The 15,078-nt window shown below is 36.8% G+C and overlaps 1 protein-coding gene across 3 annotated transcripts in view; it reads right to left on the reverse strand.

Moving 5' to 3' along the window:
* Window positions 1-3,477: 3,477 nt before the first annotated feature.
* Window positions 3,478-15,078, reverse strand: part of SENP6 (SUMO specific peptidase 6) — a 72,305-nt gene continuing 60,704 nt past the window's right edge. For all 3 annotated transcript variants that reach the window (XM_063152890.1, XM_063152889.1, XM_063152891.1), the window contains 5 exons: window positions 12,483-12,586; window positions 10,293-10,381; window positions 8,021-8,089; window positions 7,685-7,835; window positions 3,478-5,477 (listed from right to left, as the gene is read on the reverse strand). In XM_063152890.1, coding sequence (XP_063008960.1) covers window positions 5,277-5,477; window positions 7,685-7,835; window positions 8,021-8,089; window positions 10,293-10,381; window positions 12,483-12,586 — 614 coding nt within the window. In that variant the 3' untranslated portion in view covers window positions 3,478-5,276. The remainder of the gene's footprint in view (window positions 5,478-7,684; window positions 7,836-8,020; window positions 8,090-10,292; window positions 10,382-12,482; window positions 12,587-15,078) is intronic.

Raw genomic sequence — 15,078 nt, forward strand, 5'->3', positions numbered from 1 at the left:
AAATATGAAGCTCTCTAGAACTAAAATAATTATTATTGTCTGTCTGCTACATAAACAGTGCATTCATCAAGGCCAGGTTGGATGGGTCTCTGAGCTGGTCTAGAGGGAGGTGTCCTTTTGCACAGCAGCCAAGTAGGAACTAGATGACTTTTAAGGTGCCTTCCAACCCAAACCATTCTATGATCCTAAAAACTTGAAATTCCAAACAAAGGAATTCCTGAGAGTTCCTAGAATTAATGTCATAGGTTTGGTCCAATGTATAATAATGTCCCTGTCCAGGTCACCACTGCATTTCTAACATACACATAAAAATATGGAAAACAGGATAGTTTTTCAAAATTTAAGTTAGGAAGAAGAAGCCTGAGGTAAACAGGCACTGTCACAGAGCTTGTTTTACAGAGTTACATCTGGAAGACAATGGGGTAGAGGTTTGCTAACAGTTTGCAAACTACTGCTGTGAGACAACATTGGTATCCTCAGTTATAGTATATGTAGTTGACATCAGTATATGTGCAAAAGTAAACTAAGTTCCTAAACTTAGAATACAGTTCTAAACAGACACAGTTTTGTGTAAATAGTTGATAAATTTCCCTAAGGTACACCACTGAGGAAATCTAACATGCTTTAATCTCTGGTGTTTAGGCCACTCTACACAGACTCTGCAGGCAGGAAGCTCATCCTGGCCAGAGCACGATGCTTTTCCTCTAAATGGATCCTCACAGCTTATGGGGAATAAATACTCAGCTGAGTCAAACTAGTCTGGTTCCCATTACCCTTATCCAGCCAGCTTACAGTAAGAGAGCCTGGTCCTGAAAATAGAACTTTAAGTATCATCTATAACTATCACCCTGTGCAAATGGACAGATGTACGATGTGGATTTGACTATTCTATTAAAATAAATCATCTATTTACACTGTACTTTCAGCCCTATTGCTGCAGACATACAATAATCTTTTATTTAAAAAATTGCAATAGTTTTATTTCCTGCCACTGCTGAATTACTTACCTGATGATTGTTTGGGTAGAGTCATACCCCAAAGAACTCTAGAGAGTTACATGACTAATAAGCATTAACAGCTAAGAAAGAAGGGAAGACAAAAAACAAAGAAGGCAGGTAAGTAAAGTCTGTCTCATTTACTAGAAATTGGATACTTTTAAATCCAGATAATCTTCTGTTCATATATATTCATGTATGAACGTAGCTTATCTATCTTTTTAAGCTTCAAGCATTGCAAATAGCACTGCTTACTCTCCCCCAGGTATATAAACTATGAATCTCAGAGGGGAAAAAAGAAAAAACTAAGGGAAAAAACAAACAAACAAATGGGAAAATATACACTAGCAAAGAAACAGGCTGTCTGTTTGAATCTAGGTTGTGGCTAGCAATTACTCTCAAAACTGAATAAGGAATCCCTGAGGAATGGTGTACATTACCCAGTTTCCTTTTGTAACCACAGGGCCGGACAACTCCAAATGCAAATTTGTGAAAAACAAGCAAAATTAAGGCTGCCAGAAAACTACAAGAGACCACAACTGAGAGAACAATCACCTTGTGGATTACATCCTCCTTTAACCAGACTGGAGCCTAGAAAACAGACATCTTTTATCTCATCTTTCAGCAGGCATTATTGAGTAAAGCAGAATGGATTTACTTCAAAAATATGGTGGTGAGAGTTAAGTAAAATGGCTGTTGCCTCACTCTTACTGTTTCAAAGCTGTGGTTTGTAACATCAGCTTCCCTTTGATTTCCAGAAGTAGATGGGAAAAGTAAAAAAACTGGGAGAAGTACCTTTGTGAACTCAAGTTACTGCACAGAGGTTCTTAAGGGGTACTGAGTATGTAGCACTGAAGAAAGACTGTTATAACAAAGTGCTGTACCAAAATAAAAATAAAATCTTTTATCAGACTCCAGTACCTCTCACTATTCCCAATAATCAAGACTGCAGAGAGCAAGCATCTTTATACCTACTTCTGCTCATATGGTAAAATACAAGTGTCATGTTATCAATGTAAAGCTTTAACCAGTGACCAAACATAAATTCTACTTAAAAATCAGAGGGAAAAACATTAATTACTAAATTAAGGGAATCCCTGCTGTTTGTTGGTAAGAGAAGTCTAGTATTTCAGTTTCCAGAGGTACCATATTAATAGAAATTAAAAATCATACATTTTCTGCTGTACTCATCTGCTATGCAAGACATGAAAAAAAAAATAAAAAACACCATAGGTTGCTCATCTTGCTGTAAAGCTTGCTTGATTTTTCACTCTTTTTTACTGAATGTTTTGCAAGTCAGATTCTTTCAATACAAGAATTTAGTGCAATCTCAAAAATCAATTCTGTTCGAAGTCTCTGGTTTTTAAAGAGTGTGCTCAGTTTCTCAGCAGGAAAAATAGAAACGTCACAAGGGACTACTTAGATGTCTCCTCTGCTTTTGCAGCTATCCTGCAAATGTGCACCACAAGAACATGCATTTTTTATGCTAAGTAATCTAAAACCTTAATAGGAATTCTTAACTGTTATTCTACCCAACCTGAAAAACAATACAAACAGATACATTCAATTAGGTGGCCATCTGATCCCTTACACTGCAGAATGCAGTCAGGCTACTCCTAAAGCACTTGTAAGCCTGAATCCTCTAAAGAAATATAAAACATATACTTTCCATAGAGTGCATGTGTTGTCATGTAATTATTACATACATTTATCGACTCCCCACCCTACTAGCTTCCACTGAATAAATCTGATTCAGAAAACGCACTGGTAAAACTTGTTAAGATTGCAAAACATTGCAGCATTGCCCACCATCATGCTAATAAATAACACTTAACAAGCACATGCAGTAGAGAGCTTGTTAAAGCAAGTCGGGAAGGTCTTAAATAACTCATTCTTAATTCTGTAGGTTTTTTTCTATTAACATCACATTTTATTAAAAAAATAAGTTTCCTATATTTAACATGTATATTAGCTTGCTGTATGTGACTGGAGATCTTGAGACCTTTAACATTGAAAGATAGTAAATCCAACACTTTCTTCACAGCTTTGAAAAAGGGTAAAAAGGGAGGGAGGATGAAGGGGAAGACAGGAAAGAGAAAGGAAAAGGAAGAAGCACCAGGCCATTCCCAGGAAGAGAACCAAACAGTTCTACAGCATCAAAATATGAACTTGCATCACAAATATCAGAAAAAGGAAAACTACTTTATCGATGAAATGTGGATATATTCCATATAATTAAAACATACCATTGGGAAAGCCTAGACTAGGAAGGAATACATACTACCTGCAATTGTCTCTCCTCTATTTCAAAGAAATTATTTTCCTTCCCTCTCTTGTATAAACTACTATTCCAATATGCCAGTTGCTCTAAAGCCAGATACACAAGACCCTGCATTTCCACAATCTGGAACTATTTTATCCCTATTTTTCCCCACCAGTGGCAAGAATACTGGATAAAAACTTGAAGGAGGAAACAACTCAAGAGGTGTGCACATTACATATTTAATTTGTTGTCCAGGAAATTGCCCCCACATTCTTTCAACAAGAAAACTGCAGGAGTCATGTCTAACAGAACACATGTATGTGGTACTTACATAATTTCCATGGGGCCCAGGGTTTATGCGAGAGAAACCAGGGAACGAGCAACTCCCCTAAATCCCACAGTTATCTGTATAAAAGATTAGCAGCCCACAGTTGTATTGCTCTATGTGCAACCCCTCTGCCTTGGTGAGAGAACCCCCTGTGAACAGAGGGTGCCAGAGGGAGTCCTCTGTGCAGGAATGCCCTGGAAGTAACATCATTAGCAGCTGCATTTTCAGGGTTTAGTGAGAATGAAAACTCATGAAGGCCATGAAGCAGTCAGTTAAGACTTGATGTTGTGTACAAAAATAAAATCTCAATGGGCCCAGAGTTCAGCTAATGAACTCTCTGCTGCTTCTCTTTGGGAGAAGGGAATAGTAAATGACACTTCCAGCAGAAAAATCAGGAGAGAAAATGTAATCTGCAAGGAGAGATAGAAGATCCTTCTCTACTCCCACAAATTCCTTCCTGGGAAGTGACACTTTCTGGTTCCCTTCAAAGATACCTGTATAAGTAGAAAAGTGGAAATATATATATCCTTGAACAAATCCTTTCTTACTTTCCTCACTTCAATGACAAAGTCTTTCTAGAACAGGGATAAAGGGCTATATTTGCAGTTTAAGCAACAATGACATTTCAGATTGTAGTAAAATCAAAATACACTGGAAATATCCAAGCAAGTCCCTACATTAGTCTGATGCTACATAAAGCCAAGAACAAACAAGCAAGCAATGAACACTGGTATTTTGGTTTTTTGCATGGATATTAGAAAAAATAGTAATCATACACTTTTTTTCTTTTTAAATGTTCATTACTTAGATAAAGCACATATGAATGTAACATTCAGAATTGTAACATAGAAAATGTAATGTGGGCAATCTGCTATTCCAAGTACACTTACCAAAATACAATTTTATAATGAAGAAAGTCTCAAAATACACCTGTACAACAACTGGGATCCACAAAATATGTTTTAATAGAGTCACTCAAGATCACTTCATTGAAATCACTTTTATAATACTGTTTGAAGAGTTTACCTCTGGTCAAAGAGCACTCTCCCCCTTTCCCTAGCCTGTCCCACTAAAGCAAGGGTGGAATTGTAATTGCAATGCCTATCTTCTAAACCCCCAAATCTGAAGCAGTCCTATGAACTATGACACTGCCTACACTTAGATACTGGGAGGATGGGAATCACCCTTGGAGGCCATGGTATATTGAGACACAACCATATTATTGTCTGCAGCACAAGCAGAATAATCTTGTAAAGGGCAACTAAACAGGGTCAAAATATGAATTATCTCACTACCAAATCATTCCCTAGGTGTTACTTAAGCATGTAACATTAAAACTTAACTGAAAAAGAAAAAGGTAACCATTTTATCCTATATTTTCTTTATTTGCTTTATGTTTAGAAGTTGCTATTTAAGTTCTATTAACAGAAATACATAACAAAAGCTCCCTATCAAGTGGAAAAAAAGTAATTACAAATGCTGAAAAAGTTGGCCTCATTAACATATGTACAGACTCACTTAATACACTTAATCTTTCTGGGAATTAAACCATTTTATTACACACATTTATACAGGCATTAAACATTCCCAAGTAACTTTGAACAGAGAACACGCCAAATCTTTAGTTTGGGCAGACAGAAATGTAGGTTTCAGTTTTGATTGTGGAGCTAACATGCAACAGATACAACATTCAGTCTGAGTTGTTGTTGGTAAGTTGTTCTGTCTTTTCCTGCAACATTGAATTTGGGTCTTTCTGTCCCTTCTTGTCCTTGTTCTGCTGTTCCTGGAGCGTCAGGATTATTTTTCGTATTTCTTCTCTTTTGGTTTTCATTCTTGGGCGTGGAAACCAGTCTGTTAAGTTCATTGGTAGCTCAAAACTCAAAATGGGATTCTGAAAAAAAGGTCATTTGGATATTACAGTAAAGAGTTATAACCTCAATGACGGAAGAAAACTATAGTGAGGAAAAGTACATTCTTCCTCACTTCATTCCACAAGCATGGAACAAAATCTCTACAATTTCCATGCTTTGTACATGTATAATTATGGTAAAATCAATCATGCTTCAGTATGTTACAGACTAAAATCCATCCAGATCACACTCCTGATTATAAGAATGCCTGAACAATCTACTGTGTTTGCTACAACTTTTAGACTAAGCATTTTGTCTTCTGCATAAATGTGTAAAACTCTCCTAATTAAAAAAAAAAAAAAAATAGAGAGAGAAAACTACTGCAAAGATACAGGACATTTTTAAAGCACCAAAATGTAGAGCTAATCAGGAGTCCAAAACATTTGTCTTCTTATAAACAGCCTTTAGAATCATGACCAACTAGGCAAGACAGATTTAGATTTCACCTCAGAAACAAAGCTCCTGCATACCACCAATGCTTATTATACTTACATTCTATTTTCTTGCTAGGTAGCATTCATCCAAATAATTACGATAATTATTATTATGAAGCATTCTCTACTCCAGTGTACAACAATTCCACCCCAACCAAATGACAATCTGGGGAACAGTGCTGTCTCAAAGAAATTCCTTCCTTTCTGTACTCCAGTGTACATCATCAGGGCTCTTTAAGAGTGAATTACATTCACCACTGAGGTAAGATCAGCAAGGCTGTATGTGAAAAAAACTAGCGACGTTCTTCACAGGAACAGTCAGTGCTTAACGCTGCACGAGCAACATTTTCCCGAGTCAGTTCAGCGCGGGGAACACAAGCGGTGCCAGCGTGCGAGCGGCTCCCGGGGGAGCCCGCGCTGCCCTCCCGCAGCGGCCCCTGGCGGCCCCTGGCGCTCACAAACATCAGGCTGAGCACCTGCTCCCACACACTCTCCTCCAAGTCTGGAGAGCTGCTGCAAAATGAGACTGTGGACAATTTTCCAAATACAACGAAGCTGAAATTGTTCGCTGACTAACTTCGAGACAGTCTAGTACTGTGCAGCCAGCTCAGGTTTTCCCTCTCTCCCCACTCGAGTTACTTCTGAGAATATCCTGTGATTTGCTCTGTGTCACATGTATGTGTTGTGGCTATTCTCTGGCAAACAAAGCGGCTGCACACTGCCGGACTAGGCAGGACAAGAGATTCAGCCTGGCATAATCCAGCAATCAATTTGCAAAAAAAGAATGGGCTAATAAAACTTGGAGAAAGTTTTATTAAACCATTCCAAAAAGGAATGGGTTAATAAAACTCAGTTGCTCCTCGTACCCCCAGTGAACAAAACAGGAGGCACTTGGTTATGGTTCTAAGCTCTCAGGAACTCGTCAGTAAAGCAAAGCTTCTGCCTTCCATTTGCATGAATGCATTCTGCTAAAGCCTTACTGCTCTTGAGTAATGTATGAATGGAGGGTGGGAGGGCTGAGGCATGGGTAAGCTGACAGCCTTTCCAGGAAAGTGTTAGCTGCAGGACAGTTTAGAACAATGCTCTAAAGCACCAGGGATTCTAAAGAGTTACTGTCCCATGCAGGCAGCATCTCACTTGACCATCATTTCTCCTCCCAATCTAGACCTTCTAGGTGCTAATGCCTCCTCTTGGGAAAGGAGCTGTAACTTGAAGACCAAGTCAGCTTGCAAGTAAGTAAGCATTCAAACAATTCCTTCAATGGAAACAAGATTTGGCATTCAGCTGTAGTGATTTCACTTACATGTTTTCTTACAATTTAAAAACACTCCCAAAAGAAACATAAATCTCCTACCTGTGTCACATTTCTGAATTTATTCAGTCACAGTTCTCAGGGGAAAATTATTAAGCTTTTTGTAGTGCATTTTTAGTTTAGATTTTGATCTCAAGTTCTACTGGATGATTTTAAAGGGTACACAGCAGAAGAACAGAAAGGAAGACTCTAAATGTGTTTTCTTTAGATTCTCTCAGAAAATTTCATGGCTTACAATTATTTTATGTACATGTAACTAAAAAGGTTAATTAGTTTATTTTCAAAAAAGTTACTCTGTGTGTTTATACATAAATTAGTTTATAATGCATACTCTCATTGATTGGTATTGAGCTACACTAGGAGGCTTTTTTAGTTGTAATCATTTTCACAGTTTATACTTGACTGTTGCAGGAATCAAAAATAGCTTCAAGGACATACATACCTCAAAAAAGCTCTCCACATACTGGAGGATGTACACTCCACAATCACTGAAGTTGTTCTGCTGTGGCACTTTTGGGTTGGAACCTTTCATGACATCTTTGGAAAAGCTTCTTTTGCTGCCTTTCCTGACTTCCCATTCCACCTCTAAATATCTACAATAAAAGACCATGCAAATTAAAATGGTTTTTTTATTCATTGAAGAATTAAAAAAAAAAAAACAAACCAAAACACCCACCAAAAAACCCATCGAAAACCTGAACCAAACTAAAAAAAAAAATAAATAAATCCCAAAGCAAACCAAACTAAAAAAGCCCCAAGCACCAGATAGGAAACTTACTCCCTTAGTGTTTTCACAACATTTGACCGGGAAGGGCCTCTCAGTGAGTCCATAAGCAAAATGCAGGGCCTAACACAGAACACAAGTTTTAAGTACACAGTATTTTACAGCAGCTTGAAAAACACAATGTTACACAGAAAGAGTCTGTGGGGTGGCCTTAACAAAACTACATCAATACTGCAAAGTTCTGCCAGCACTGCTGGAACCTCCTAGTAGGGATAACTAAATGGCAAGTTATCTTTATATTTATCCATACACTAAGTACACTTAGGAATGTACTTAGGAAACACAGTACTGTCAGACAATTTGTTACAGTTGCTTAAAACACCTTCAGATGTCTAATGCTCTTTTAGGTGCACAAGGTGTCTGGGACACTGGCAAGAGAAAGTAAGGCACAGAGCCCACAAATGTCCTGCTGGAGTTGCAGCTTGAGGATAGATGGCACACTTTCTTCACACTAGAAGAAAACCATTAGGAAAGCATGTTCAAGAATTGATCCCAGTCTGGATCTGAAATCTAGCTGACAGTTACTCACAAAACACCCACCAACTCTATTTGGAAGACTTCTAAAAAGTCTATTTAGAAGACTTTCTGTTAAAGTATCTATAACCAAGTATTTTCTAGAGAACCAAGTCTGCTCAAGTCCTCTTCTGCACTCTACAGATGCTGGTGTCCATCACTCGATAGGATATCACTAAAGCACACTACCTTTTCAGGAGCCACAAGCAAGTAGTCTTATCAGCCACCTTAAATGCAATTTGGATGTGTACATCAAAGCTAACTTGTATAAGAGTTGAGAATTTCAGCATTATATGTAGTATGTATTTTGAGGGATAAATAAATGCATTACTTTTCACAAATCTCTGTTTTTTCTTACCTAACAATAACACATATACATTCAAAGCGTAATTCAAAGAAACTTCAAACTAGCAAATTCAGTCAAAATATCTGCATGCATTTATGCACAGGTGTGTTTGCATTTATAAACTAATTTACATGTATGCAATTTTTTAGGCATAAGCAGATGATCACTTAAATAGTATTTGCTTGTACTTGTTTTAATTTCTGATAAAAGTATGTATATAGGTACTGATCTTTAAAAAGCCTCAAATGCTCTTTAAAATGCTCTTCTGAAAAAAGTAGTACTTTGCAAGGGGAAGAAGTGACAACCTTTTCAAGGTGGTTTTCTATTTTATATAGAAGTAATTTTAAAATATGCTAATAGTAGAGAATTTAAGTGCCCTTAATGATTTTTGATACTTAAACATCAAAGATGTTACGAAATTTCACATTGGATTAAAATATGGTCTGCTGGAAAGTATTATGTACAGATAATCTGTCATCAAAATGGGACAAATTTAGCCAAGCTATAATCAGAAGCTCATAAATATTCTTAAAACACAACACAGATGGATTTTCTTCTTGAAAATGTATTAAGTCCTATGTTCCATAACATATATAAATCTGTAATTCTATTCTGCCTCCTAAGAATGTACTGTGAGTATACTGTGAAAGCCTTCACCTTTCTGTAAGCCTTGTAGTCACAAGAAAGGAAATACAAAAATAGATAAATTATGAAAAAAATACAAAGAAAACTGTCAAGATGGCAATACTAGTAGCAATATTTCTGGATTTCAAATCATGCATCTATCACACCATAATGCAAAGAACTGTAGTAAATATTTACTCAGAAATTATTCCTGGGTATCAAATATTAAAAAAGAAAAGTTTTCAAGTCCAGAACAGATAAAAAAAAATTTTAAGAAGTGTGGAACTCTTTTATTAGAGGAAAAAAACCAGAGAGACAATAAAGAGGAACAGCTATCTTATTTAGATAAGAAATGGGGACAGTTAAAAATTACTCCAATATTCCTTTAATAATTTGATTAGTGATAAAGGTTTTTTTCACTTTTAATTATTTAATTTAAAAACATTAACCTGCTTTTTAATATAGGATACATTTGAACATGCTTCTGCACCTTGTTTTTGTAGAAATCCAAGTGCAAAATACCAAAGAACAGCCTTATTGTAAGAAACAATCTTCATTTGCCTGATGCAGCACACAGGCTTAACAGAAACCAAAAAAGGTATTGTTTCACTAGTAGTTTCATTCAATAAATTTTCTGCTCACTGAAGACTTTAATATAAAGTTCTCTCTCAAATCCTAACAGCATGCTGATTAAGGTTCATGTATGACTATTTCTCAAAATTATTATCTTTTATATTTCAAAAACTTCTATGAAATCTCCATTTTAACTGTTTTAATACTTACTGTTTGCAGATAGTTGGCTTCAGGTACCATTGTCCCATTTCTGAATTACAGTTATCATCTACAAGGCCACCATCATCACTACTGTCTTCCTACAGAAGCAATGTTATTACAGGTATTTAAAAGCTAATACTGTTTTTTTTCAAACAGATGCAAAGGAATTTATGGTTACATTTAACATTTTCATTCAACGCCAATAACTGAGTTTAATAAAGAAATGATAGCTTTAATCTGAAATTATTCACTGTTTGTTAAGCTGACTAACTTTTAGCAACGTGGTTTCTGAAACTCATGCTGGAATGACATGGATTGAATGCTGCTATTTATTTCAGCTGTGAAACTATAAAAATACGTCTAAACTGGGAAACTATAAAATGCAACTGACATGTTCAAAACACTGTGGCTTAGAAGAGGTCAATCTCCATTATCCGGTTCTAATACAAATTATCAGCACTTTTCATTGCCAGTCAATACTAGAAATTTGCTTGGCAGTTTCAAACATGTTTTCTTCTAGGTGAAACGAGACAAGATCTGCAACAAGCTGAGAAATAAATCTCTGTTTTTGTTCCAAAATGCAACAACTTGATTCTTAGGGCAAGGAAAATTAAAACATGACACACAGGACTATGGACTGCAATAACAGTCACATCACAAGCCTGGAAATATCCTCTGGCCTTTTGATTTCAGTACTGATTGCTAGGAATGATACAGAAGTTTTATGAACAAAGGCACTAAGTTGTTGCATCTAAAAGAATTCCAGTGATCCATAGTTTCTCACCCTTCCATTGAATTCAACATTACTTCACAGATGACAGCATTATTGGGAAGGAGGTCCTTTCCAAAAATGGGAATCCCTGTACCAGCATGATTTATTAACATTTTTGTGTGCATTGTGCACATTTCACTAACACACAGGATCTTGGCACTGAAATCCTCAAGCTATGCCATGAATATGTTATCATATTAGAAACTACTGCCTTGCTCCTCATACACTTGTTTTTGTGGCAGCCTCAACTCCTTTTTTGGCAGATGAAAAGGTTGGTCCCCTCAGTTTGTCATGCTCATTTCTAAACTCGCTCTGTGCATTCTAGAATATATTAGTGACATCTTCTGCCTGAATTAAATTTTAAGCTACACAGCAACAAACGAGCTTGGAATTTGTTCCTTTCCTCAAAGAATGCAGCTGGCCATGTGCTTGCTTCCCTGCCTTCATGCCATGTATTTCACACTGGAAATACTGTACTACTTATTCTCCATCTTCTGGAAACTCTATCTGCTACAAAACAGACAGGCAGTTCCATCAGGCAAAACTCAGAATGTCTGCACAGCTGGCATGACAGGAGACATGGTCTAAGTCCAGCTGAAAACACATTTAGGTTTCAACATCAACTGGAGCTTTTATATGTATATAGGTGTACACATATACATAGCTACTTAGAAGTCATTACAGAGAGCTGCAGATTGAACAATAATAGTTTTTTTCTGGACTCGGAGGACCAGAAAAGGTCATACACCTGGGACATGAGCAGGCAGGCCAGTTATGAAGAGCAAATGTGTAACTTGCATTGAACTTACACTTATAGAAGCATCAGAGCTATGGAATAATGGCCTCACACCCAGCACTGAGTGAGTCAGGGACATTTTAATATTCAGTCTTCCCACAGCTTTAAAATCTAAATGTTTTCCAATATGAACAAGAACAGTACTTGATTATAAATTCATGCTGTGTAAATCTGATTAGGAGAAGCACCAATGAAACAAAACAACAAAGCAACACATATTTATAAATGTGTCTGGTTATATCCAGGAAATGCAGCTGAAAGAAGAGTAACTTGTTTTTGGGTTTAGTAGATGAACATGGAGTGGAGGAGACAAAAGATAGAAGTGTACTGACTTTCAGTGCTCCCACTAAAATCACTGTGCAATATTGTCATTACACAAAACACTCACAAAATTAAATGCAGGATCAGTACAGCAGTTTTCTATTAAACACACAAATGAACAAACGTATAATCCTCTCTGTCAGCTAACCTGCAGATTTTTGTAGGTAACCAGTGCTTTGGACTTGACACGTGTAAAGATAAGTAGCTTTGGATAATGTACATTCACAATCTGTACACCGGTTTTAAGCTGTCCATTCAAAATGCAACACAACAATTCACATTTCCTAAATAAAATTGCTAAATTCTTTACCTGGTTATCTTGGTCTTCAGAAAAATCTATAAGCTCATCTTCATTTAGTTTACTGCCATCAGCTGAGTCTTCACTATAGTTTAGTCTGATTTTGTGCAATCCATCTGTATCAATCACAGACAGAAGGATATTTAAATATCAAATACTATGTCAGCACTGAAGACCAAACTCATTTTAAATAAATACCTCAGATTTCCTCAGGATTGCTTAAAGTAACTGTGATACAGCTAACATATAATTTACTCATGCATTTGAACAAAAGTGATAAGTTTCTTCTAATTAGGCCAACAGAAACTGTTTCCTATTGTGTGAAACACCTAAATAAATTTGAAACACCTGGACTAAAACCCAGTATGAAATTTCCCCACAGTTCCATGGAGCCTTTATAAGAGTCTAAATTGATATTGCCACCAAAATGGGCACTCTGATATGCTCTCTAAAATGACCATCAACTCCTATCCCTTGCTGGTTCCTTTCATATCACCAAATACATCCATACACACAGTGAGTGGATCCCACTGAAAAAGGCAGTCACTAGCTTATTATTTTTCAACTGCAATAATTTCTTCCATCAATTCACTGTGGAGACTTGTGTGGGTAGAAGAGGAAAGGCAGCTTGGGAACACACTAGTGGGGAGGGCAGAACGAAGGATCAGCTCTCCTGGGAGCAGCAGCTTAGAAATATTTCAGTTCATTGCATAAAAGATTAACTCTAAATTCACTCCCAATTACCTCTATATATTTAGTCACATATTTAGTGGGAAACAACAGCAGAAGAAAAAGAAAAAGAATCAATGTTCTAGCTATACCTGTACAAGAAGCAAATACAGACAGCTACAGGCTCATTAGTCTTACCATAAAAGAACAGATTTTGATGGAAAAAATAGTAAACTGTGGAAATAAATGAAAAGTAATTCATGCCAGCAAAACCTGAAATCTTCCTAGAAATGGGCTACTGTAATACGTCAAAACAATGACAAAAATAATATTGGTTACGGTGTCATTGGAGGACATATTACCTATTAAAGGAAACTAGGTTTTCTGTAATAGTAAATAGGACAGTGAAGTAGCTAGTGGAAAAAAAAAAGGAGAACACACACATTTGAGAATATTTCAAGAGATGTTAAGGTAACACTTTGGAAAGAGGTCACCAGTGCAGTTCCACAGGGAAAAACTTGGGAATTAGTCTTACTCAGTACCTTTGAAAAGACCTTAGCATAAGAAGTAGGTCATATACTAATGTGACAGATTTAAAAAAAATAAGTATTAATATTGAGACAAAACACATCTTGTTCAAAAACTGAGAAAAAATTAGATAAGTAATAAAAATAGATATATTTTGGATGACTTCAAAGTTATTTGGGTATGAACTTCTACACATTCACAAGTTCAACACCAGGATTTAGTTTAAGATCAAGCCATCCGAGTTTAGGCTTCCATGTACAGTCAGCACCTAGGGTCTCCATGCCAGGAAACCAGCATCAGAGCACAGAACTACTTAACTGAACAGCTACTCTGTATCTGCTGTAGGATAAGAAGAGAAAGTCTCTTGGGTTCACTGACTACCAGAGGCACGTGCTGTCTTTTAAAGGATATCCAGGACTTACAGGGATGGATTTGGCACAGTCAAGATCCACACCCATCTGGAGCAATAGATGAAGGCTGCTCAGATAACCCAAGGCAGAATGCCTATCTTCCATCTGGTTGAAATGGAAGTTTAAGTACAGTGTTTCTAAATTTAGCTACCTAAACACATCCTTAGGGTCAATCTCAGCCTTAAATCAGGACTGTGCCCCCTTAGAACATCTGCTTTAATGAAAGGGTGCATCGTCTTCAATACTTGAGCAAGAGAATCTGAGCATTCAAGTTAGAAAGAGAATGACCATCAGCTGCCAGTACAACACAGCCAGAAAAAAACCCACAGGAAATGTAATCCTAGCAAAAACCTGTCATAAGGCACACTCCAACTAATTACAGACAAGCAACAGTAGCAGCATCCTACTGTTGACACCCCATCATATAGCAGCAATATCATTAATGGTAACAATCACACACAAAGTGAAAAATGGACTCAAACAAGAACACATCTACATCCACCACCAGCACCTGTCCAAGACCTTCTAGGAACAGTGACCATGTTATCACAAATTAATACATTTAGAATAGAAATGAGTACTATTTATACCCCCAAAGATACTGAAGTTGTAATAGCCTGCAGTATACAGATTAAACCATACAATTGGTAATATTTTCAGAACTTGTACTACATAAGGTACACAATTCCTTACTCTATAAACTGTCAGTAGGCATACTACTGGTGACTAAAGTAAAAGCTTTTGCATAGTCATTTTCCTACTCTATGCCTTAAGGAGATCCAAATGTTGCAGCAAACAGAGAAAACAACCCTTTTCTACTTCCTTCACCTGCCTCTAAAAGTATGCCAGCTCCTTTGTTCACTTGGGTACAAACTGCAGATTAGTGAGCTCAGTCCCCACAGCAGCAATGAATTGAGAAAGCCTCTTTACGTGGAACACAGTGGAGAAAATTATTTTTTGTTTTTAGAATTCTTTTCTTCTTACTCTTTTTACATACCTTC

This window comes from Melospiza melodia, chromosome 3, assembly GCF_035770615.1.
Source record: "Melospiza melodia melodia isolate bMelMel2 chromosome 3, bMelMel2.pri, whole genome shotgun sequence".
NCBI lineage: Eukaryota > Metazoa > Chordata > Aves > Passeriformes > Passerellidae > Melospiza > Melospiza melodia.